Below are 24,790 nucleotides of genomic sequence, written 5' to 3' on the forward strand. Positions count from 1 at the left end.
AATATAACTATTTGTTTTGCGCTCTTGAAATGTACAGAATTGAGAACATCGGCTGTTCTTATGGTGTTTTCACAGTACACCAAGTCAGGATAAATAAAGGGGGCATATAAGCAGACATTGGAAGCTCTTAAAATTACTGTTGTGCCTCGTCTCTTACGAAAGCTTTCCAGAACATGCAAACTGCTTTTTATACTGTTCAACATGCCTTGTGTCAATTGAAGCTTATCCTCAATACTGACAAAACTAAACTAATGGTGTTTTCCATTGCAAGAAATAGACCTCTGAACCTTTCACCTATTACTACCTGTCAGGGCAAGGAGATTGAGGTTGTAACTTCATATAAATATCTTGGAATTTTAATTGATGACGGCCTCTCTTTTAAATTGCATATTCAACAACTTACAAAAAAATTGAAGCTGAAATTGGGATTTTATTTGAGGAATAAGGCCTATTTTCTTTTGAAGCCAGAAGGAGGCTAGTATCAGCTATATTTATGCCTTTACTAGACTATGGGGATATTTTATATATGAATGCTTCCGCTTGTAACGGCCGTTGTTGGTGGAAGAAGGTGAGGACCAAGGTGCAATGTGGTATGTGTCCATATTTATTAGAATGAACACGGAAATAACAAAAATAACAAAGGGAAACGACCGACAACAGTTCTGGCTGGTGCAGACACACAACAGAAAACAGGCTTCCTAAATATGGTTCTCATTCAGGGACAATGATTGACAGCTGCCTCTGATTGAGAACCATACCAGGCCAAACACAGAAATAGCAAATCATAGAAAAACGAACATAGACAACCCACCCAACTCACGCCTTGACCATACCTATAAACAAAGACATAACAAAAGAACTAAGGTCAAAACCTGACACCTTCTCTCGTCACTCGTAGGCTCAGTCAATTTTATTTACAAAGCCAATTTGGGTTTACTACCTTTTTATTTGTGCATTTTTATTGTTCAGAAATGTGGTGGGTACTCTCTTCGGTCACTGGACTTTATCCTGCTAAGTGTTCCAAATGTCCGAACTGAATTTGGTAAAAGGGCTTTTAAGTTCTCTGCGCCATCGTCTTGGAACACCTTACAAAATACTTTTAAACTGGAAGAACTTGTCCCGATTGGTGTTTTTAAATCACTGATGAAAGATTTTGAGGCTGATTCCCTGACCTGTCAATGATTTTAATTAGCTGTTTTATACTCCTGTGAATTCAATAGATTACTTGTAGTTTTTCATGATGTCTGTCATTTTTTTGTAATGACTTGGTGCTGCCTATCTTGGCCAGGGCGGTCTTGAAAAAGAGATTTTAATCTCAATGAGCCCTTCCTGGTTAAATTAAATAAAGGTTAAATAACATTTAAAAATATTCAATGATTACATTTCTCTAAAACAGGTTATAGGCTGTTATGTGCACCACCAAGTCAGAACAGTAGGTGGAATTAAGAGGGGTAAATAGATAAAAAATTAGGGGGAGGCACATGGGCTACTAACATCTCACTACACAACAAACACTAGTATTACTTTCTTAGCTACAGTATAAATATCTCCCTGGCATATTACATCATTTATGCAGCAGCATAAAATACATTTTTGGACTTACCTTGTTGTGCTGTGCTCACTCGAACAACACTCGTCATCAAAGTCTGGAATTCCCTGGATTTATGGTGCTTTCAAAACAACTGGGAACTTAGAAAAAAACAAGGTTGAATCATGTTGATGTCATTGATCTTCAGGTTGTAGCTCTAGAAAGAGGCCGGATTTACAATTCCGAGTTGGTTGACTGTTCAAAGCTTCTTTTCCCAGTCGAAGCTCGTTTATTCCCGAGTTCACAGTTGTCTTGAACTCAGTGAAGTCAAGTTCTCGCAGTTCCAAGTTAACAGTTGTTTTGAGTGTGGCATAAATCTTAATTGACAGCATGTCACGGATGTCGTTGGAAGGAGACCAAGGTGCAGCGTGGTGAGTGTCCATTTTGTGTCCATTTTCTTTTATTATTGTAAATGTCGCCAACAAAACAAGAAACAAATAAACAACCGTGAAGCTTACGAGGGCTAAGTGCCACTAACACAAGTCAACTACCCACACTGAAAGGAGGGGAAAAGGGCTACCTAAGTATGATTCCAAATCAGAGACAACGATAGACAGCTGTCCCTGATTGAGAACCATATACACAGGCAGTTAGGAAAGCTAAGGCTAGCTTTTTCAAACATAAATTTGCATCCTGTAGAACTAACTCAAAAAAGTTCTGGGACACTGTAAAGTCCATGGAGAATAAGAGCATCTCCTCCCAGCTTCCCACTGCTCTGAGGCTAGGAAACACTGTCACCACCAATAAATCCACTATAATTGAGAATTTCAATAAGCATTTCTCTACGGCTGGCCATGCTTTTCACCTGGCTACCCCTACTCCGGTCAACTGCCCGGCACCCTCCACAGCAACCCGCCAAAGCCCCCACCATTTCTCCTTTACCCAAATCCAGATAGCTGATGTTCTGAAAGAGCTTCAAAATCTGGACCCCTACAAATCAGCAGGGCTAGAAAATCTGGACCCTCTGTTTCAAAAATGATCTGTCGAAATTGGTGCAACACCTATTACTAGCCTGTTCAACCTCTCTTTCGTGTTGTCTGAGATTCCCAAAGATTGGAAAGCTGCCGCGGTTATCCCCCTCTTCAAAGGGGGGGACACTCGAGACCCAAACTGCTACAGACCTATATCTATCCTACCCTGTCTATCTAAGGTCTTCGAAAGCCAAGTTAACAAACAGATTACCGACCATTTCGAATCCCACCGTACCTTCTCTGCTATGCAATCTGGTTTCAGAGCTGGTCATGGGTGCACCTCAGCCACGCTCAAGGTCCTAAACGACATCATAACCGCCATCGATAAGAGACATTACTGTGCAGCCGTATTCATCGACCTGGCCAAGGCTTTCGACTCTGTCAATCACCACATTCTTATTGGCAGACTTGACAGCCTTGGTTTCTCAAATGATTGCCTCACCTGGTTCATCAACTACTCCTCTGATAGAGTTCAGTGTGTCATATCGGAAGGCCTGTTGTCCGGATCTCTGGCAGTCTCTATGGGGGTGCCACAGGGTTCAATTCTCGGGCCGACTCACTTCTCTGTATACATAAATGATGTTGCTCTTGCTGCCGGTGATTCTCTGGTACAGCTCTACGCAGATGACACCATTCTGTATACTTCTGGCCCCTCTTTGGACACTGTGTTAACTAACATCCAGACAAGCTTCAATGCCATACAACTCTCTACAACTACAAATACCTAGGTGTCTGGTTAGACTGTAAACTCTCCTTCCAGACTTACATTAAGCATCTCAAATCCAAAATTAAAACTAGAATTGGCTTCCTATATCGCAACAAAGCATCCTTCACTCATGCTGCCAAACATACCCTCGTAAAACTAACCACCCTGATCCTCAACATCGGTGATGTCATCTATAAAATAGCCTCCGACACTCTACTCAACGCAATGCAGTCTATCACAGTGCCATCCGTTTTATCACCACAGCCCCATACACTACCCACCATTACGACCTGTACGCTCTTGTTGGTTGGCCCTCGCTTCATACTCGTCGCCAAACCCACTGGCTACAGGTTATGTAGAAGTCTCTGCTAGGTAAAGCCCCACCTTATCTCAGCTCATTTGTCACCATAGCAGCACCCACTCGTAGCATGCGCTCCAGCAGGTATATCTCACTGGTCACCCCCAAAGCCAATTCCTCCTTTGGTTGTCTTCCCTTCAAGTTCTCTGCTGCCAATGACTGGAACGAACTGCAAAAATCTCTGAAGTTGGAGACTCATATCTCCCTCACTAGCTGCACCAGCTGTCAGAGCATCTCACAGATCACTGCACCTGTACATAGCCCATCTGTAAACAGCCCATCTATCTACCTACCTCACCCCCATACAGTATTTATTTATTTATCTTGCTCCTTTGCACTCCTTTGCACCGTTGCTGGAGGCTCTGGACTGAAGGACGTCGCTGGAGGCCGTCGCTGGAGGCCGTCGCTGGAGGCTCCAGACTGGAGGCCGTCGTTGAAGGCTTCATACCATGACTCCTCACTGGAGGCTTCATGCCATGGATCATCACTGGAGGCTTCTTGCCATGGATCATCACTGGAGGCTTCTTGTCATGGATCATCACTGGAGGCTTCTTGCCATGGATCATCACTGGAGGTTTCGTTCTGGGCGCAGGCACAGGACTCACCAGGCTGGGGAAACACACAGGAGGCTTGGTCCTTGAAGCAGGCACAGGACTCACCGGGCTGGAGAGACACACAGGAGGCCTGGTGCGTGGGGCGGGCATCGGATACACTGGGCCGTGAAGGCGCACTGGCGGTCTCGAGCGCAGAGCTGGCACAACCCGTTCTGGCTGGATGCCCACTTCCACCCGGCAAATGCGGGACGCTGGCACAGAACACACCACCCTGTGAATGCTCACTCGAGACACTGTGCGCATCACCCCATAACACGGTGCCTCTCAAAAAAAATTTGGGGGCTGCCTCTCGTGCCTGCTTCGCTGACTTGCCTCCTCATATCGCCGCCACTCTGCCTTAGCTGCTTCCATCTCCTCCCTCGGACAGCAATACTCCCCGGCCTGCGTCCAGGGTCCCATTCCATCCAGGATCTCCTCCCATGTCCAGGAGTCCTCTTTACCACGCTGCTTGGTCCTGTGTAGTTCTGTCACGGACGCCGTTGGAAGGAGACCAAGGTGCAGCGTGGTGAGCATACATTTTATTTTATTATTGTAAATGTCGCCAACAAAACAACAAACTAAATAAACAACCGTGAAGCTTACGAGGGCTAAGTGCCACTGACACAAGTCAACTACTCACACTGAAAGGAGGGAATTGATTCCCAATCAGAGACAACAATAGACAGCTGTCCCTGATTGAGAACCATACTCGGCCTACACATAGAAACACAAATCATAGAAATAAAGAACATAGAATGCCCACCCAAATCACACACTGACCAAACCAAAAAGAGACATAAAAAAGGCTCTTTATGCTCAAGGCGTGACACAGCATGCCCAATGTTGAATGTTTATCATTTTAAACTTGGAAAAGAGCCCCTTATTCCCAGATTTGGGACCACACAGCCACTCCACTGAATAGCAGGCTAGTGATTGCTTTGCAATGCTTTCAGTTAGCCACTGTCACGGATTCCTTCCAAACCACTCATTGTTGAATTTGCGATTTCAAACTTGTTGTGTAATGTGTATGTCCAAAGGCAAATTAGCACTTTTATCTATAATTCCTCTTCATTATTTATCTTCATATGACAGGCATTTAAAATGATTTTCCAGTAGATTGTCGACTTGATTCATGATGAAAGTATGGTGTTGACATGATCAGTCCAAACAAAGCTACTGTACATATAATGTTATTTAACGTAATTTTATCTGTGGCCAATGACCTTAAACCTTCTTGGATGGGCACTTCTAATGTAACTCTATGGCAGCACCCAAGGAGCTAGAATTCTCTAGCTCTACCCTTAGACTTGGCGGTGACGTAGTGTCCCCATGAGTGACAGAACACTGAACCAATCACGGCGCAAAGCTCCATATTTTCTGCTGGCTTGCCCCACCACCACCACTACCACCACCACAGAAAGCACTGAGCTAGGTTGAAAGACCTGCATTTTGGAGCTGCCTTACTCAAGAAAACAAAAAAGAGACCATGTTTGTATGCGGCTTTATTAACTCAATGATATATATATTTTTTTACATTGTTTGCAAACTGATATGTGACATGTATTATGTATTATGTATGCAAAACACATATTTATTTATTTTTGCTAAAAATATTGAGCTCAAACAGGTGGGGCTCTGCCCTACCTGCCCTGAATGACGGGTCACCAGTGGCTATAGGACTTCTTCAAGGAGGCTAAAGCTGCACGTAACACCCTGGACCAGAGCTACTCAAGGACCATATTCTTACCATTTGTCTATAATACCTATATTATTTCATTGTAGTTACATAGGCAGGTACAGTGTAATTATGGTGTAGGGAGGTTATATTGTGTAGGGAGGAAATATTAGTAGTGAAATCATTAAATGTGAGAGAAATGATAGGTCTTTAAGTATCTTTAACTAAATAAAGAGAAGGTAGAGTGTAGGCGTGGAACGCATCGCTGTTTGTTGTAAACATTTTACAAAAATATCTTGCACAGTTTGCACACCCAGTTTCCACCCATCACCACTTCCTCCTCTCTCGCCTGACTTGACTCTGAGGTTTAGGTTGTCTTGACAACAGAGGACATATCTCTTTTAAAAGTCATTTCACAAGTTTCAGTTGTGCCTATTACATATAGCCCATTATCTGCTGCTGTAAACTGGGGTAGAGTTATGTGTTAGTGTTCTTCTCTGTTGGCAGAATGCATTAGAAGACTCCCTACTGTAAGTCATTCAGGATAAGAGAATCTGCTACAGTAAATGACTCAAATGGAAAATGTAAGACAAAAGAATAAGCAGTAATGTAACCTATCCCATCAAATATTTTAAAGCAATGAAAAGCTGATATCTGCACCTCCTCTTTTTTTAAAAAGAGGTTATGGATCAATGAATTAAACCATGTCTGAGATACACCCTCATAAGACATATGTGTTCTTTAGTCCTACACTCATTTAATAGTGGATCTATTCTATTAAAAGCCGAAAACATTTTTGGGGTGTGAATCCCATCAAAGGTTCAGCACATCCTGAGCTTTTGATCTCTTCTCTCGGTTATAGTCAACATGGACAGCCCGTCAATATGTCAAATCGATTCGAAAGCGATCAATAGAATATGCATAAATTTCACAATATCTAAGTAGCACATTTTTTAATTAGGCGGTAGGTAGCCTAGTGGTTAGACTGTTGGGCCAGTAACAGAAAAGTTGCTGGATTGAATCCCTGAGCAGACAAGGTAAAACATCTGTTGTTCTGCCCCTGAACAAGGCACTGTTCCCCATAATTGTAAATAATAATTTGTTCTTCTATTCCTCATATAGTGCACTACTTTTTTCCAGAGCTCGATGGGCCCTGGTCAAAAGTAGTGCACTGTAAAGGAAAAAGAGTGCCATTTGGGGTACACATTCTGTCATCAGTGAAGATGTCTGTCTATGTGGGCTGTATGGGCGTAGGTTGGTTGGTGTATCTCAGAGACAGAAGGAGAGATCGCTGTAGAGGGACTGTTAGACCTCTTCCTGTGGTTTACACCACGTGACTACGAAGCTTAATAAGAACACCACTGTTAGTTCACACTTCTGTTTCTGCTGGGATAGAGGAGAGAAAGATGGTAAGACCGTGTGATATACTGACTGAGATGTATTCATTGAATTTAATTTTGTATAAAACATATGAGAGGTTTACTGTATGGTGGCAGTAATATATTGTAACATTTTATTGGTTCTACTGTTTGAGACGATTTTAGTACACTTTTATAAATTATGAGATCATTTTGTTACACCGGCAATGTATTACAAAAAAAACATCACGTTTTTGTGACGATTTAGTTAGTTCCTGTTTTGAATTTGCCCTACGGATTGGACTGAGGAGGGGTTCTGAGCAGAACCAAACACGAAGCTGCCACAGCAACGAGAAGATACCGATGTACAGTGCAGTCATCCATAAAGTAGAGAGTACTACTAAACTCCTCTGCACAGTGTAGTGTTTCCTACTTTATGGATGACTGTACTGTTGGCTACGGAGGAAAATACTACAAGGACTCCATTGATCATCAATGAACGATTCTGAAAAGCTTGGAGACCATGGTCTATTTTTAAGTTGTATTACATTTTTGTACTAGAAATACAGTCCTATGAATAAATGTTAAGTTCCCATGAACTATTCAGTCATGTTCCTCAAATAAAAGTAGATTTGATTGCAATATTGTACTAATGAAAATAAATAAATTGTTTTTCTTGCTTTCCATGGTTTATGGTCATTCTACTATTGTAGATATTTGTATAACAATCACAGTGCAGTTCATAGTAAAAGTGATACAGTTACAATTGTTTCAGTGTTCAGCATCTGGTTTTGATGAAGATCCTGCACTGTATAATTCTAAACCCACTAACATGAGGAACAAGTGTACGAAACAGATTTTCAGAATATGAACAGTTTAATAGTACTGCTAAATTCTGCATAGATATCTTCATTCAACGTGCTCAATGTTCCCATCAGAATCTCAGTTGGTATTTACCAAAATTAAAAAAAAACAATTGTGCATATTACTAAGGAAGAAAATAATATCTCTAACAGGAAAGATTTCTCACAGCCTTCACTATAAAATGTGCATGGATATTTCCTAAACAGAAAGGTGTAGTAAGGCAAATATAGGCATAACTACAACATACATCCCCATCAGCAAAGTGAGAATAAAAATCATATTTTTAAGGCTACAATACCCTAGCTGTTGACAAAGCATTATTTAATACGATAACCATGATGTCATTATTTTGGCCAATCTTACTGCACCTTAAAATGTCCAACAAAAGGTTTGTAGTTCATAGGATTTATTTGGACAAATCTGTCTACTGCGTTACTGTGCGTGATAGCCTGCACACGGTTCATAAAACCCCTATTCCATGATCATTACAAATCTTTGAGGAGATTTCTGTGGTCACATGTATTTATGCAGAAGAAAAAACATGACAAAATCTTGATCTTTGACACAGTGATATCCCTTCAGATATCCTTGAAAAAGTGTTTTTGTTCATTTGTATCTGATTCTGATTCTTGGCATAATCTCATGTATCGGATGCTCCTTGGTAATCCTATTCCCATGGTAGTGGTTCCAGGTAGTTGGATGGCACCAGACCTCTCAGCCCATGAAGGTCCCCCTGGATGGAGATTAGACATTAGCAAAGCATTTAGATATAGAACCAATGGAAAACAAGGTTTCATTTCCCCAAAGACTACTTAATGCAGTCCAGCACTCACATAATAGAATCCATCTTCATCCATATCACCAAACACATATATTATGTCCCCTGCACGAAAGGCGAGCTCAGCCTACAATAAAATGATTGGGGGGAAAAGTTACTGTTCATTTGGTGTTGCTGTAATATGCACAGTAAGGCCCTCTAACTGGGATTACCTCGGAATTGGCGTTCACTAAATTCAAAAGACCAAATTAAGAAAGTTAAAGTGAATTTGGACACCCATGTGGAGGTTCCACACTCACGTCGCTGTCCATGTTGGGGGAACTTTCCCAAGGGTCATACTCAAAGATGGCCACCATCCTGCGGACGACCAAGTCATCCAGCACGCTGGACTCCTCACTGGGATCTGATGGGAAACAGAGAAGTCAAGAGTTGAAGGATTAGATCATAGGACTGCATCCCAAATGGCACCAGGGCCCTGGTCAAAAGTAGTACACTACAGTATATAGGGAATAGGGTGCCTTTGGGACGCACACCAAATCTCAATTGTCATCATTAAGAAATCTCAGATTATTTTTAATATAAATTATTTCAGCGAGAGTGAGAAAAAAAGAAAGAGATACCTGTGTGGTCGACAGGCAGGAAACCCTGCTGCATGAGCTGATGCTTGAGGTAGTCATCATCCACTGGGATCTCAGATACCATGTTACTAGGCACGACACCAGACAGACCACCAGACTCTCCGTGGTAGAAACCATCATCGTCTTTATCTCCAAACACCTGGCAGAGACAGAGACAAAGTCAGCCATTTTGTTTCCATGGGATTTGTTTGGTAATGATACAGATCTACTGTGCATGTGTAAAAGAAAGGAACATGAGTGGAAAGTTATCAGTTCAACATCAACAAGTTGCAAACAATGACAGGAAATGAGGAAACCACAACTTTTGCACATCATGTAGGCCTACGCATCAACAGAGAACAAACAGGAAACACCAGCATCTAGAAAATCCAATATACTCTATAACTGTTTATAATCTGACTACCTCATATTAACCCAGCCATGTTCAAACTTGGTTTTATCATATCTACCCTTTTAAAATGGGAGGTTACTCTTTACATTAAGGTATATTAAACAGGAGTATTTAAAAAGGAGTTTATAAATTGTTTATAAACTGTCAATCATTGGTTGTTATAAACACTTATTACACAATGGCTGATAGTCTACAGTACAGATAAACTACTCAGTACATTACCTTGATGATCTGTCCTGGCACAAAAGGGAGCTCCTCCGCAGCGGTCTCAGGGTTTGGGGACATCGCAGCAGGGTTGTATGGGAAAAGAGCCACAAAGAGTCGGATGGGGGGTTCCTGAGACACCTGGCTGGACACCTGGCTGGCGGTCTCCAGCTCCCATTGCCTAATATCCTCTGGTGTAGCAATTCTCAGTCCATCAGGGTAAAGAAACACATCCACTCCTAGCATCCCATCCATCAGCTCTTATGTGAGTGAGAGCAACCCTGATGACAGTTAAGGGCCAGAATGTGTTGGTTTTAACAATAAAGAAGCATTTTTATCAACTTCCACTGTCCTCCAAGAGTTTCTGAAGTCCCTCTTCACTTCAATGAGAGCAACACCTCTCAGCTCTACACTGGGCAGACAGATGGCTGCTGGAGACAACAGGGCTCTCCTTACCCTCACCCTTTATGAAGCTAAGCTGCCTGAGGCTGTAATCCTCTTTGAGGAAAGTGGATAACATTCTCGTCCCAACCCTCTCTACCTGTGGGACACAGTCTGTCTGTAGAAGTGTAGTAGCAAGAGAAGAATGCTCAGCTTTGCATGCGCTAAAGATGTGCATTGTTGGGGGAAGTTTAAATGAATGATGATAGTGTATAGCACTACTAGGGGTTGGCTGGTGTAGGCCGTCATTGTAAATAAGAATTTGTTCTTAACTGACTTGCCTAGTTAAATAAATAAAATACAAATTTTAAAAAGAGAACATGCAGATATCATTTTTTTCAGTCAGCTACAAATGGGTGGTCAATGAGATACTATAAAGTGAACGTATGCGGGTCTGGCTCCATGAGGGGGGAAAAGGGGGCTTAGCCCCCTCAGTTGAAACTTGTGCCCCCTCAGTTTTAGTTTTATGTCCCTATATAAAAACAGCAAAAATATTCTAATGATGAGTGACAGGTTGCTGCAAAATCTGTATCTCTGCTGTGCTGTGTCAGCACAATGGACAGAGCGCATTGCAGTGTGTGTAGAAGGGCTATGGAAAATCACAGGGGTTCTGCAGAATCCTATGGGTTTTCATAAAAAGTGGGAAAAAACACTTCTCATCCATGGTAGGCTAAGTGAATAACATGATACGCTTCCATCTGTAATATTCTATTTTGATTTATAAGGCCGGCGTCAAGTTCACCATTGAAGCTGCTTCACACAACTCTGCCTAGCTGTAAAAAGCATTTGTGTTATAAGCCTTAGCCTATTAGTTCGCTCGCACCAGCTAATCTGCCTCTGCCATGATGGATATCAGAAACTGGCTTCACCAAAGTATCCAAACAAAGCCAAAATGAGAAGGACAGCGAAGAGCAGCAGCAGAATTCAATATAATTCCAATGCAAGAACATATCGGCATGTTTCATCATAGAAATAAGGATTTTCTTGGTAGCGTATTTGTTTTCTTGGTTATAAATGGAACTGTAAGTATTGGAAATGTATTTATGGTAGGCTGACATTCCTTAATTGATTACGCAGGTCGAATTTGATCAACAGAAGTGTATTGTTCCATATCAGAAGGTGTTGCTGTACTCATGAGCAGCATGGTTTTCCATGTTCCATTTGTTTGGCAACACAGCTGTGCATGGCTGCATCTCACTGTAGTAGGCTGCAGCTCACTGTAGTAGGCTGCATCTCACTGTAGTAGGCTGCATCTCACTGTAGTAGGCTGCAGCTCACTGTAGTAGGCTGCATCTCACTGTAGTAGGCTGCAGCTCACTGTAGTAGGCTGCATCTCACTGTAGTAGGCTGCATCTCACTGTAGTAGGCTGCATCTCACTGTAGTAGGCTGCAGCTCACTGTAGTAGGCTGCATCTCACAGTAGTATGCTGCAGCTCACTGTAGTAGGCTGCATCTCACTGTAGTAGGCTGCATCTCACTGTAGTAGGCTGCATCTCACTGTAGTAGGCTGCAGCTCACTGTAGTAGGCTGCATCTCACAGTAGTATGCTGCAGCTCACTGTAGTAGGCTGCAGCTCACTGTAGTAGGCTGCATCTCACTGTAGTAGGCTGCAGCTCACTGTAGTAGGCTGCATCTCACTGTAGTAGGCTGCATCTCACTGTAGTAGGCTGCAGCTCACTGTAGTAGGCTGTAGCTCACTGTAGTAGGCTGTAGGCTGCAGCTCACTGTAGTAGGCTGTAGGCTGTAGCTCACTGTAGTAGGCTGTAGGCTGCAGCATACTGTAGTAGGCTGTAGCTCACTGTAGTAGGCTGTAGGCTGCAGCTCACTGTAGTAGGCTGTAGCTCACTGTAGTAGGCTGTAGGCTGCAGCTCACTGTAGTAGGCTGTATCTCATTGTAGTAGGCTGCAGCTCACTGTAGTAGGCCGTAGCTCACTGTAGTAGGCTGCAGCTCACTGTAGTAGGCTGTAGCTCACTGTAGTAGGCTGTAGCTCACTGTAGTAGGCTGCAGCTCACTGTAGTAGGCTGTAGCTCACTGTAGTAGGCTGCAGCTCACTGTAGTAGGCTGCATCTCACTGTAGTAGGCTGTAGGCTGCAGCTCACTGTAGTAGGCTGCAGCTCACTGTAGTAGGCTGCAGCTCACTGTAGTAGGCTGCAGCTCACTGTAGTAGGCTGTAGGCTATGTTTTGGTTATTTGGATCTCCATTTGCCTTTTGTTTACTGTGTTTGTTTACTGTTAATGTAACTAGCCTAAATATAGATTGTTTCATGCCCCGAATCAACATTTAGTTAACTAGGCCTACTTGGTTCTTCTGTTTTGTTCTGTTCACATTCATTCGTTGGCATTTGCAGTAATTCTAAGCCAAACTGCTATTCAGTATTTTCGTTAGCATGCATGAATAACTGGGCTACTACTTTCAGCATTTGCATTATTTTGGTAAGACAGCTGTGTGTACAGGTTCATTCACATAGGCTGTTTGTAATAGGTGAATTGCAGCCTATATCCATTACCGAAAAGGCCTTGCTTTAGTGTACAGGGCGCTGTCCAATGTGCTGATACAGCGCAGCAGCGACCTGTCACTTCAAAAGCACTCAATTAATGGTCTCGAAGTCTCTGCATTTGAACTTTGTGTTTATTGAGGTATAGCATGATATAAGCAGAATTCAATATATTTCCAAAGCACGAACCCCGACAGCTTGTTCCAATTCCCGCAAATATCCAGCAACTTTGCACAGCCATTGAAGAGTAGTGGGTCAACATTCCACAGGCCACAATCAACAGCCTGATCAACTCTATGCGAAAGAGATGTCTCGCGCTGCATGAGGAAAATGGTGGTCATACCATATACTGACTGGTTTTCTGATCCACACCCCTACTTTTGTTAAGGTATCTGTGACCAACAGATGCATATCTGTATTCCCAGTCATCTGAAATCCATAGATTAGGGCCTAACGCATTTATTTCAATTGACTGATGTCCTTATATGAATTGTAATTCAATAGAATTGTTGAAATTGTTGCATGTTACATTTATATTTTTGTTGAGTGTATTTGATTAAGAATTTTAGGACCCCTTTAGATATAAAAATATATAGACAAAAATGGTTTGATGAAACATTGAATTTGACATTACTACTATTAGCCCAGAGACACATTGAATAACACATTCATACAAGGAAAAACAGTTAGTCTCTCCCCAAAAAATTTAAGGAAGTTTGTTTTGAAGTGTCTATATCTGAGAGATACAAGAATGATCAGGAAACACTTTTTTTTAATGACACATATTTAATAGCTTTTTTTAGGGGCTAAATTACTTCCATATATACTTCCATTCATACATGGCACCGGGCTATCTTCAGGCGAGTCTAGTGGGCATCCTAGAGCAAAACAACCGACATGTACGTGTTCATGGGAGACTCACCTTTCCATAGAGGGGTCATAGACGCAGCCCATGCAAAAAAACAGATATCTCGAGTTTAAATAGACAGATTTTTATGGGGATTTTTTTATTATGCTAATTTGATTTCCGCAGGGGCACAGAAATTGACTCAAGACAGTTTTAAGGTTATATTGAGACTCAACTCAACTTCCTTATCTTATCCTTACCACTGCCTTGACAAATAGAAGGAGTTGAATCTAAGGTGAAGAGTGTGGAAACAGTGATTGAGTGAGAGGAGAGGAGAGGAGAGGAGAGGAGAGGAGAGGAGAGGAGAGGAGAGGAGAGGAGAGGAGAGGAGAGGAGAGGAGAGGAGAGGAGAGGAGAGGAGAGGAGAGGAAAGGAAAGGAAAGGAAAGGAAAGAAAGAGGGGAAAGAGGGGCGTGAGTGTGAAAGGGAGAGAGAGAAGGAGAGATGGCAGTATTCTATCTTCATAAGAAAGAGAGAGAGAAATAAATAAATAAAGAAGAGTGAGAGTGAGATAAATAAATCAATAAATAAGAGAGAGTGAGAGACAGAAATAAATAAATAAAGAAGAGTGAGAGTAATAAATAAATAAATAAATAAGAGAGAGAGAGAGAGAGAGAGAGAGGGAGAGAAATAAATAAATAAATAAAGAAGAGTGAGAGAGTGAGATAAATAAATCAATAAATAAGAGAGAGTGAGAGACAGAAATAAATAAATAAATAAATAAGAGCGAGTGAGAGACAGAAATAAATCAATAAACAAGAGATAGTGAGAGACAGAAATAAATAAATAAATAAGAGAGAGTGAGAGACAGAAATAAATCAATAAATAAGAGAGAGTGAGAGACAGAAATAAATCAATAAATAAGAGAGAGTGAGAGACAGAAATAAATCAATAAATAAGAGAGAGTGAGAGACAGAAATAAATCAATAAATAAGAGAGTGAGACAGAAATAAATAAATAAATAAGAGAGAGTGAGAGAGAGAAAGAAAGAAAGAAAGAAAGAAAGAAAGAAGAGAGAGTGAGAGAAAGAAAGAAAGAAAGAAAGAAAGAAAGAAAGAAAGAGGAGAGAGTACGAGAAAGAAAGAGTGAGAGAAAGGCAGGCAGAGAGAAGAAAGAGGGGAAGCGTTGGTGCCTTTGCAGCCATCCTACATTGAAGGGCTGAGAGACAGAAAATAATCATCTGACGTTTGTGATACCTTAATCAGCTTGGAACATCTTTACTAATTAGCTGATCTGTCCCTCCAACTGGAGCCAGGTGTGAACCAACAGTGTCCTGATTCTGCAGAATGCATGTTCGCCATTGTCCCCAATATAACAATACATGTAGGACTCCTATCCAGCTAATATTGAGACTTTTGTGACTGACAAAAGCATACTACCTGCACCTATAGTACTCTGAAACTATGTCAAAAAATGTCAAATACATTAAGTTTAGGAGTGAATCCTAAACTTCGACGTAGGTAGAATTTTCACTGCATTAACATCAATAGGAAGTTGGGATTCACCCCTTACTGATTCGCAAATGCAAGGAGTTAGCACTGGCCGTGATGATTCATCCATCCTTTGCACTGAGTCATGACTTTGTACCATGCTGTACCAGCAGAGGGTGTTCTGACTGACTCATTGTATTGGTGCTGCTGGACTTAAGGTACAGCAAGCAGGAGGTCCCTTCTCCATCACTCCATCTCCCTGCAGAAATGTGCTTTAAATGCACTGACATTGTGTGCGATATAGTGCACTACTTGGTCAACAGTAGTGCACTACATAGGGAATAGGGTTGCATTTGGGACTTTCCACACCCATTGAGTATGAATAAGGAGGATACCTGATAATTCCAGTTGGGTTGCAACAATAGTATCTGATTTTCTCAGAAGAAACAGGTAGCACAATCAAGTTGTGACACTAGTAATGCCAAATAGTTGTATGAAGCTTATCTTCCCAGGAGAGGTCACCCTTTGCATTGGTAACAGTGAGTGGTTTGTTCAGTGACAGGTGTTAGATAGAGGTAGTGGTAGGTTTAGGGTTAGGCTGGGGAGTTGAAGCTAGGGTTAGGGTTATGACTAGGGTTATTATGGTTATGCTTGAGCCAGGGTGTTGGCATGAAGTTAAATATAAGGTTATGGCTGGTTATTGGTTAGGGTAAGGGTTAGGTTTAGAATCACTAAGGAGACCTATTGGACTAAATTTCCCTCATTGATTGCCTAGTGGGAATGAAACAGGAAATCTGATTCGCTCTCATCCCAGATATGCAGTACCTCTGGATTCCCATGTAAGGACTGTTACATCAGTAGCAAGACACCCACCTTTCTGAGTGATGACGCAGCCGGGGGAAAGTGTGAAGAACGAGAAAGGGTGTCCCGTCGGCACTAGCACAGACTGCACAGAACAGCTGCAGCCTAAGTTCGCACAGAATTTCACGGCATTGCAAGTAGTAGACATATAATTTTATCCCAAAACCTATAGAATAACGTTCACACTAACCAAATATTAAAATGGTTGATCGCGAGCAGCTGGTGCAGAAAGCCAGGCTGGCTGAACAGGCTGAAAGATATGATGACATGGCAGCTGCCATGAAATCGGTAAGTCTCCAAAACGATTGCATGTGAATAGCCTACGAATAAGGACTGAAGATTTGGTGTTCAATGAAACATTGGATTCTCTACAATGTCATTCTAATGAATATGAATTATCTCTATTTAGATATTTCATTCCATTCCTAGAGATGTGATGTGTATAAAAATGTAACATTTTGATATTAGATTATGTAAAGGTTTTGCCAGCAATCCTAGACATCACTACACTGCATTGAAATACAAGCCTACACCATTCAGAATATCAAGTCTGTTTCATAGGGCGCAATCACGGTTTCATTATAACGACTAGAATAGCCTACATGTGGAGCTCAAACATTCCAGAAACATTCAAGAAAGGCAATCAAATGTATGCTATTGAACGCTCCTTGGGCGGTGCCAGTTTCGTGTCTTTAAAAGAAATGCAGTGGAGTAATATTACCACGAAATGTATTCAGAGGCACCAAATAACGTTGATTTCTCTGTCAAACGTGTTCCTCGCGTTATAAAATTACATGTGATAAATGTGTCCTATGCCACTGGGTACAGACGTCTATTCCACGTTGGTTCAAGGTAATTTCATTGAAATTACGTAGAAACAACGTTGATTTAATGCATGCCCAGTGGGACTTAATTCCCCATGTGATTTGTTAAATTCAGATCAGGTAGAATTGGTCTTTAGGATTGTGCCATGTGAGGTTGCTCGAATATTGATCGATTCTCCCTGTAATATCTAGATTTTATTATATAATTGCCTAGTAATAATTGTATTTTTTTTAAAGTATATTTTTGAGTTAAATCTGTTCTCTATTAAATATATATATGTGTCTGTTAATAGAGGCTACAGATGTTCTCTGAATGAGCATCTATTCCTGCATAAATGGTTATTCAGTTTCCAGCTCTTTTCACAAAACAAATGTAGGAGGCAGCATAATTTTCTCTAGAATGTTCTGTATTTTGTCATATTGCAGTGAGTCAATGATCATATTGGATATTGGTCCTTTTTTTATCAGTAGTTGAGCTACATTAAGTTACTTGATCACATTATCATTCTGCATTGCACCTGTATGTCGCATTGTGTGTCACTGTCAACGTGTGCAGATGCCTCTCTACACATACTGTATGTCTGGATATGGATAGGGTGAAGCTGTGTGTTCTTTAAAGCAATTTAATGAAATGTACATTATTGTTTTGGTTTATTGATACAGGTCTCACACTGTGTGGAAAATGCATTGTCATTAGGCCCTAAACCTAAATGCCCAGTCTCCTCCTGACATCTTAACCATTATTATTATTACCTAGTAACACTTTCTGTCTCATCGGCTGCGTAAATTAGATCTATTTCTCCTGCAGATTTCTGGTTGCACGCAATGGCATTTTAGTGATGTGTGCATGTGGGATTCCTTTCCCTTTAAGCAATCTGCTGGGTCAGTCCATGCAGTCAGAACTGGGCCTTTTTGCAGTGTAGGGGTGTGTACTCGTTCCCCTCTCCAATGGGAAATCCCTTGCCACTGCAGCCAGGGTTCACTTGATGGCAGGAAAAAGCAATGAGAGGTATAATTTTATGTTCTGATTTCACCTTGACCAGTACAGTACAGTACAATATTATTCTGCATACATGTTTGCAGAAGTTAATGCATCAATGCAGTAAGATGCTATTATAAGCAGTGCTGCTTTGTCAGTGAATGCGTTGAATGGCATTTGTTTTATTTTATTATGTAATGTATTTACAGTAGCATAATGTGTTCAGGATAGTCGTGACATATTTTTATCCAGCCCGTCAATAATTGTTTGGGCTGGCAATTAGGTATTCTGATCAGTATGGTAGGCTGCCTCTCTTTATTTATATTGACAGACATCAGCATTTTGGTACAATGATGATTCACTGACAAGTAATGCATATGATGGGCTTTTCCAACATCACTTGTAGTCTTTTGCACTCTCTGGCCTTTATGTTTCTTACATATCCATCAAGATGGACTAACAATCAGATAGTAATTGAACATTTGCTTAGTAATACCATGGCATTTGAGCTGTCAATTGTGTATTCTTGCATTTAAAGCCTGGAAAGGAAAAACGCCTGCTTAGAAGCATTCTGTCATCCATGTACACGATGACTGTGACGTCACCTATCAGCCGCATTCTTTTTGCTCCTCTATCAGGCTGGGAGGGGAATGTCACATCAGCTCACCAGAAAAGGAGAAATATTAGCTTCTCAATGAGAGAGAGCACTTTGCTAGAATGGGCCACACATTAAGCTGTATTTCCTCTGTAGCTCTATTTATACTGTAGCCTTGTGCTGTCTGTATCTTCCCTCTTATAGTTATAATCTAGATCATCTAATTATTTAGCCGATATTGATTTAGATGGAGATAAAAAAAAACTTGTGTTTTATCGATGTAAGGTTATCTGGAAGTGGACTGGAAGTGATATAGTACGGAGCGTCTCAGGTCTTTACAGTTGCTCTTAATGTGATATTCAAGATAGGGGGGTCATTCCACAAAATGAGTGTCTTTTGCATCCCTTTGATATTTTAAGTAGAAATTATGCACCAATATTGCATTTTAAAAGCCTGTAATATTAAATTAAGTGCCCTTTAATATAGACCACATGGATAATTCACCCTCTGTGACTTCCAGGATGACTTTAAAACATTTCACTTCAGAATTTCACCATCATTCTAAAGCCCTAGTTATTTTGTTGTTTTGAAAAAGTCATTTCTGAATATTATTCTTTATTTCCTGTGATTAGTGATTCATTTTAAGGTTTAAAAAAACACCTGTCCATGAACTGAACTGTCATATTAATATGGTGAAAATATTCAATTTCAAGTTAAAATAAATGTTTTCAAAAGAAACAAATGAGGTAGACTGACAGTGAAATGCTACTTACGGGTCCTTTTCCAACAATGCAGAATTAAAGAGAAAATAAAATAAACATTGAACATCTAATAGTCAAATCATAGTTTAAAAGCAGGTGAGCTGGCTCTACTAATTTTGGCCATTATCTAGTGTTTTGTGGTGGAAACAGAGTGGGTTTAGCATAACACGTTAAACCCTGTTACCCATAGATATACAGACTAGAAATGTTTTAACAATGAAAAACATATACGTGCATTCAAGTGTTCCTTCATTTATGAAGTTAAACAATTTTATTAAGTTAAACATGTGCTCTTTATGACAGAATGTATGTGAAATCAAAATATTTTTTTCCCACCAGGTTACACATCTCAAAAGGCACCGAATTTGTGGAATGACCCAGGGAAAATACTGTATATGACATTTATGTGTGGGTTAAACTGTTGAGAATATTTTTGGATACTTATTGTAATTTGCTACCCAATGTCTTTCAGTCAGAGCCACTAAATACCTTGTAGGTTAGTGGAATGAGGTGTAGCATTTAGACCAAGTCAGGTTTTACAACGTTAAAAGTTCAAAGGTTACTTATCAATTGTGGTTTTTACAGTACATTATTTGACATTCCTGGGATTAATTAACATGTTACGTCCTACCCTGTACGTATAGAGTCAGGTAGTAGGTGAAAAGCATGTCCTGGGTGACAGCATTACATGGGGTTTCAGACAGATGAAAAGGTCAGTTTAAAGCAGAGGAGAAGGTCAGGGAGAAACATGAACTGCCTGAGCGATGATCAACTGACCGTCTACACTTACATTGCAGCTGCCCCTGGATTCCTCGTGGGAACATAGCTACCTCCAATCCTCTGCCCCCTCTCCAGTCCCAACCCCCACTCTCTCTCACTATCTTGAATATGGTTCTCCACTTGCTAGCATTAGCTGTCCACATGACAGCTGGAGCTACTGGTGCACTAAATGGACTGATTGCCATGGAAACTGGGAATTGCACATGATGAGTTGAATCTTGCTCATTCCCAAGAACAACATACTGTACAGTAGATATTATAGGTATGATACTGTATATGGTTGTGACATAGAGTACAGTAAATGCTCTGATATGATTTTCTGTAAAACCACACCTGTAAGTGATATTGTTGAAAGATAACTGTTTACATTCATGAATGCATAATATAGGGGTTTATTTGCTGTCTTATACAGCTTCCTAAATCACTGCCCAGATAGTGCATTTATGACCACTGCTCTGTCCCCTCCTCAGGTAACAGAGCTGAATGAGGCCCTGTCTAACGAAGAGAGGAACCTCCTGTCTGTGGCCTATAAGAATGTGGTGGGGGCCCGCCGTTCCTCTTGGAGGGTGATCTCTAGCATCGAGCAGAAGACCTCTGCAGATGGAAATGAGAAAAAGATTGAAATGGTTCGGGCCTACAGGGAGAAGATTGAGAAGGAGCTGGAGGCTGTGTGTCAGGACGTGCTCAACCTTCTGGATAACTACCTGATCAAGAACTGCAACGAGACGCAGCACGAGAGCAAGGTATTTTACCTGAAGATGAAAGGAGACTACTACCGCTACCTGGCTGAGGTGGCCACGGGCGAGAAGAGGGCCACCGTCATCGAATCATCAGAGAAGGCTTACAACGAGGCCCATGAGATCAGCAAAGAGCACATGCAGCCCACCCACCCCATCCGCCTCGGCTTGGCTCTCAACTACTCTGTGTTTTACTACGAGATCCAGAATGCCCCTGAGCAGGCCTGTCATCTGGCCAAGACCGCCTTCGATGACGCTATTGCTGAGCTGGACACCCTGAACGAGGACTCCTACAAAGACTCAACTCTCATCATGCAGCTGCTCCGAGACAACTTAACACTGTGGACAAGTGACCAGCAGGATGATGAGGGAGGGGAGGGTAACAAAGATTAATAAACCACACTTAGAAAAAATATATAATGAAGGGCCAGTGGGCTTTGGTAGCCGCTTTTGCTGATGATCGTACCGCAGCAGTTCTTTATTTTTCCATGTGTTAAAAGAAAAGAATCAAAAGAAAGGTGAGAGGGGAGGTTACATCTTAGTTTAATATATATAGAAATATATATGAATGGTTGAAAGGGCTGCCATCTTGATTTTCTCTTTGACGTTTGCCAAAACTACTGAAAGGTCAGTCAATCCGCCTGAAGTGGTCGTTGTTGGATTGTTTGGCAGCCTCACACTGGCATAAGGACTGGTGTCGTTGTACCAAGGGAAGCTGCTTAGTTAGGTTTATGCATGATAGAGATGCAGACACTTGAGGAAGGGAAAAAAAAACACTTGAGTGAGAGTGCCTCACAAAAATAGCTTGCAATGGTTCCAGTACTAGTTTAAAGGTCAACTCGGCCACTTTTCAACCTCATATTCATTATCTCCAGCACCAAACCAGTGTCCACATATGTGAAACTGCGCGTTTCTATGATCTGTGGTCCTACAAAAGGTCCTGCAAAGTGCTTCTCTGTGACATCACAAGTTTCTAGACATTATGATATATAATATCACTCACTCTTGAAGGGAGTGCAGGAAAGCATAAAAGTATTAATCTGACCAAATCAACTACAAAAAGTACAATGCAGATGTTTTGTAAAGGTTAGTTGTTTATTGTAAAGTTAATGCCAATTATGGCAATGAGGTAAGGAGAAAATACTTATCAATTTCCTCTTTCACATGACTTCTAGTTTTAGGCGAATTTGGCATTAAATCCAATGTGACTGTCCTCTGACTGCTCTAAATATGATACTGGAACCATAGCTTTACCTCCAATAGAGTCTATCTAAAGGCAGAGACAGTTTAAAACAGAAACATGATCTTAAAGCAGCTGCAGAGTTTGTGGTTTACTTCTGTGTTTGTTTTATTAAATGCACTTGCCTACTATACTGTTTCTTCAGTGTAAGATGATTACTACAATAATATCGATTATTCAGTATTGTGCATGCTGGTGATGTATTGAAACATACAGTAGCTTGACTTTATTAACTTATACTGTGGGTGTTAAGTATTCATAAGATTGAGAAAACATAGGCTTTGTCTGATTTCTTATTTATAACTTGTTCTTATTTTGTTCATATTTGCTATACCAAAACGGTGATCGTAAAAATGTATATGTTATGAGCATTGCTATAGTGGCATGCAATATGTGTATTTAATTTGTTATTGGAAGAAAAAAAGTGGGAAAAACACCAGTGATTGCTTAATCTTACCAGCTGGTGTTTGTAACATTAAATTATAATAATGGCTTTGTCACATTAAATTATAATAATGGCATTGTGAAACAAATACTTTGTTCTTTGAACTATATTTGAGTACTTCTTTTGTCATGTTATTAACCCGTTTGAACAATGGTGAAGTTTTCAGAATCTGTGTTTCTGTTATGAATTCACAACATGGACCACAATTTATTTCTGACAGTATACATTTTTTGTTTGTTTTTATACCTTTTAGCTGTTCCTGAGTGAAAAATATCTTGAATGTGAGTCATTATGTAGCAGTTGCACAAGAAACGAGCTAACTATGATAATAAAAAAAGAATATGACAAAATGATAAATGCACCATTTCCATGGTGGTCGAGTGTATTGTTGTGATGTCACTAATAAGTCAACATTTAAGATAGAATGTTGTAACCTCTTGTGTGCTGCTAGTATGCTATTCTTGTGTGCCTCCTTTGCCACTTCAAATAGTTGATTCAGCATACTCCATAGGCATCCTCAATAACCATGTATGCAAACAGAGAATCACAAGGACACACTAATAAACCCACTTGCGCTTTTAGATCTACACAAACTTGTATGACACCAGTGCAGTGAGTGCACATGTCTGCTCATGCAATGTAATGCAAACGCTCGTCCAATAAGAGCTGGCGCTTAGGACTTCAGGTTGAAGCAAACAGGGAGAGTCATTTGTCATACACTGTTAACGTTATTTACCACCGAGGGCTGAATGTCCCAACTGAATGATTTCCACCACAACAAAATAATGGATCTAAATGATCTAGGACTTTAACAGCGTCACAAATGCCACCCTATTCCCTATATATTGCACTACTTTTGAGCCCTACCAGAGCCCTATTGGTCTTAGTCAAAAGTAATGCACTATAGGTAATATGGTGTCATTTGGAAAGCCACCTATAGTCTTTAACCCACTCTGTACATCTCACATCCTCTGAGCTAACCATGTATCCATATATATATTGCTGAGGATGTGGTTCGCTATCTTGCTGCTATGTTCTCTAGATTTTATTAGATGTATTATCCTGATCGTAATGGGCTAAAACTCAGCAAATTGTATTTTTTGGTGTCAGATATTATCACTTGCCCTGGCAAACCCAAACACATTGAGGTGTGTCAGATTCATAAGCCTACGGTGTTACTTTATGCCATTCATTTAGTGCCATCAACAGAGAGACCCTGTTATACCTTCCATTTTTGCCATGCTAATCTCAGAACAGTTAACACATGTCATTTAGTAAGTACAGTTAACACATGTAATTAAACCTGGTACTTAGTTAACTCACATAGTCCCTTCTGGGTCACAAGGCCACTTTTGAACACTGTATGTTACTTTTTCCGTCGGTATGTCAACGCAGGTAGCGAGAGTGAACGATTCAGATGACTTTGCATCGCATAGAAACTTTAAACTCTTATCATTTGTTTAGTTTAGTTTTTTTTGGACACATCAGAAGGGATGGTTCATACACGCAGAACATTTCATTCATTGTTTTGATATACAGTAATGTTTAATTAGTTTTTTTGTTTGTTGCTATTTTGTTTGTGTTTTCATTTAACTGTAATTTTGTTTGACACAGATCATTGTGTCTGTGCATTTAGGTTGAACAGTACTGTAACATGTATGTTCTCTTTTCTCTGAAATGGAATTCAACTTCAATTGAATCAAGTAAAGGGTTGGCAGCATGGCTATACAACAGAACAAATGTAGACTGAAGGCACACAATCTTATCAACAAATCGATTACTATTAAAATGGGTTTAATGAATCTGTTGCTCATTCAAGCTATTTGTTTGCCAGTATATACAGTATACATTATTTATTACAGTAGATATTTATTATTGTCATTCTGAACTACCAGCTCATTCACTATGCTTCATCCTATAAACTCAGTTCTACAATGTTTCCTGTCCTCTCCAGTATTTCACGTAGTTCTACAATGTTTCCTGTCCTCTCCAGTATTTCACTCAGAGCTACAACGTTTCCAGTATTTTACTCATAGACATTTAAAAAATGAGAGTGTAGTGCACCATCTACATATTAGAAGGGAGAGTGTAGTGCACCATCTACATATTAGAAGGGAGAGCGTAGTGCACCATCTACATATTAGAAGGGAGAGCGTAATGTACCATCTACA

At 40.6% G+C, this 24,790-nt stretch overlaps 2 protein-coding genes and 1 long non-coding RNA gene across 3 annotated transcripts; 2 read left to right on the top strand and 1 right to left on the bottom strand.

Annotated features, from left to right (window-relative positions):
* The first annotated feature begins 7,235 nt into the window (after nt 1-7,235).
* LOC123993927 lies at nt 7,236-7,933 on the top strand. The gene is made up of 2 exons (XR_006831534.1): nt 7,236-7,300; nt 7,518-7,933. It is a non-coding gene; the product is annotated as an uncharacterized LOC123993927 (long non-coding RNA).
* Nucleotides 7,934-8,106: 173 nt separating this feature from the next.
* Nucleotides 8,107-11,307, bottom strand: si:ch211-105f12.2 (RIMS-binding protein 2-like). Its single transcript, XM_046296407.1, has 5 exons — nt 10,143-11,307; nt 9,512-9,668; nt 9,191-9,294; nt 8,947-9,018; nt 8,107-8,846 (listed from the first exon to the last, which is right to left on the bottom strand). Exons 1-5 carry the CDS (start codon nt 10,377-10,379, stop codon nt 8,781-8,783), a joined length of 636 nt encoding a protein of 211 aa, XP_046152363.1. The 5' UTR covers nt 10,380-11,307; the 3' UTR covers nt 8,107-8,780.
* Nucleotides 11,308-16,283: 4,976 nt separating this feature from the next.
* ywhag2 (3-monooxygenase/tryptophan 5-monooxygenase activation protein, gamma polypeptide 2) lies at nt 16,284-24,556 on the top strand. The gene is made up of 2 exons (XM_046294243.1): nt 16,284-16,546; nt 20,668-24,556. The coding sequence occupies exons 1-2, from the start codon at nt 16,460-16,462 to the stop codon at nt 21,325-21,327; spliced, it is 747 nt and encodes a 248-aa protein (XP_046150199.1). The 5' UTR covers nt 16,284-16,459; the 3' UTR covers nt 21,328-24,556.
* The last annotated feature ends 234 nt before the right edge of the window (nt 24,557-24,790 follow it).

This window comes from Oncorhynchus gorbuscha, linkage group LG13 (assembly GCF_021184085.1).
Source record: "Oncorhynchus gorbuscha isolate QuinsamMale2020 ecotype Even-year linkage group LG13, OgorEven_v1.0, whole genome shotgun sequence".
Classification (NCBI taxonomy): domain Eukaryota; kingdom Metazoa; phylum Chordata; class Actinopteri; order Salmoniformes; family Salmonidae; genus Oncorhynchus; species Oncorhynchus gorbuscha.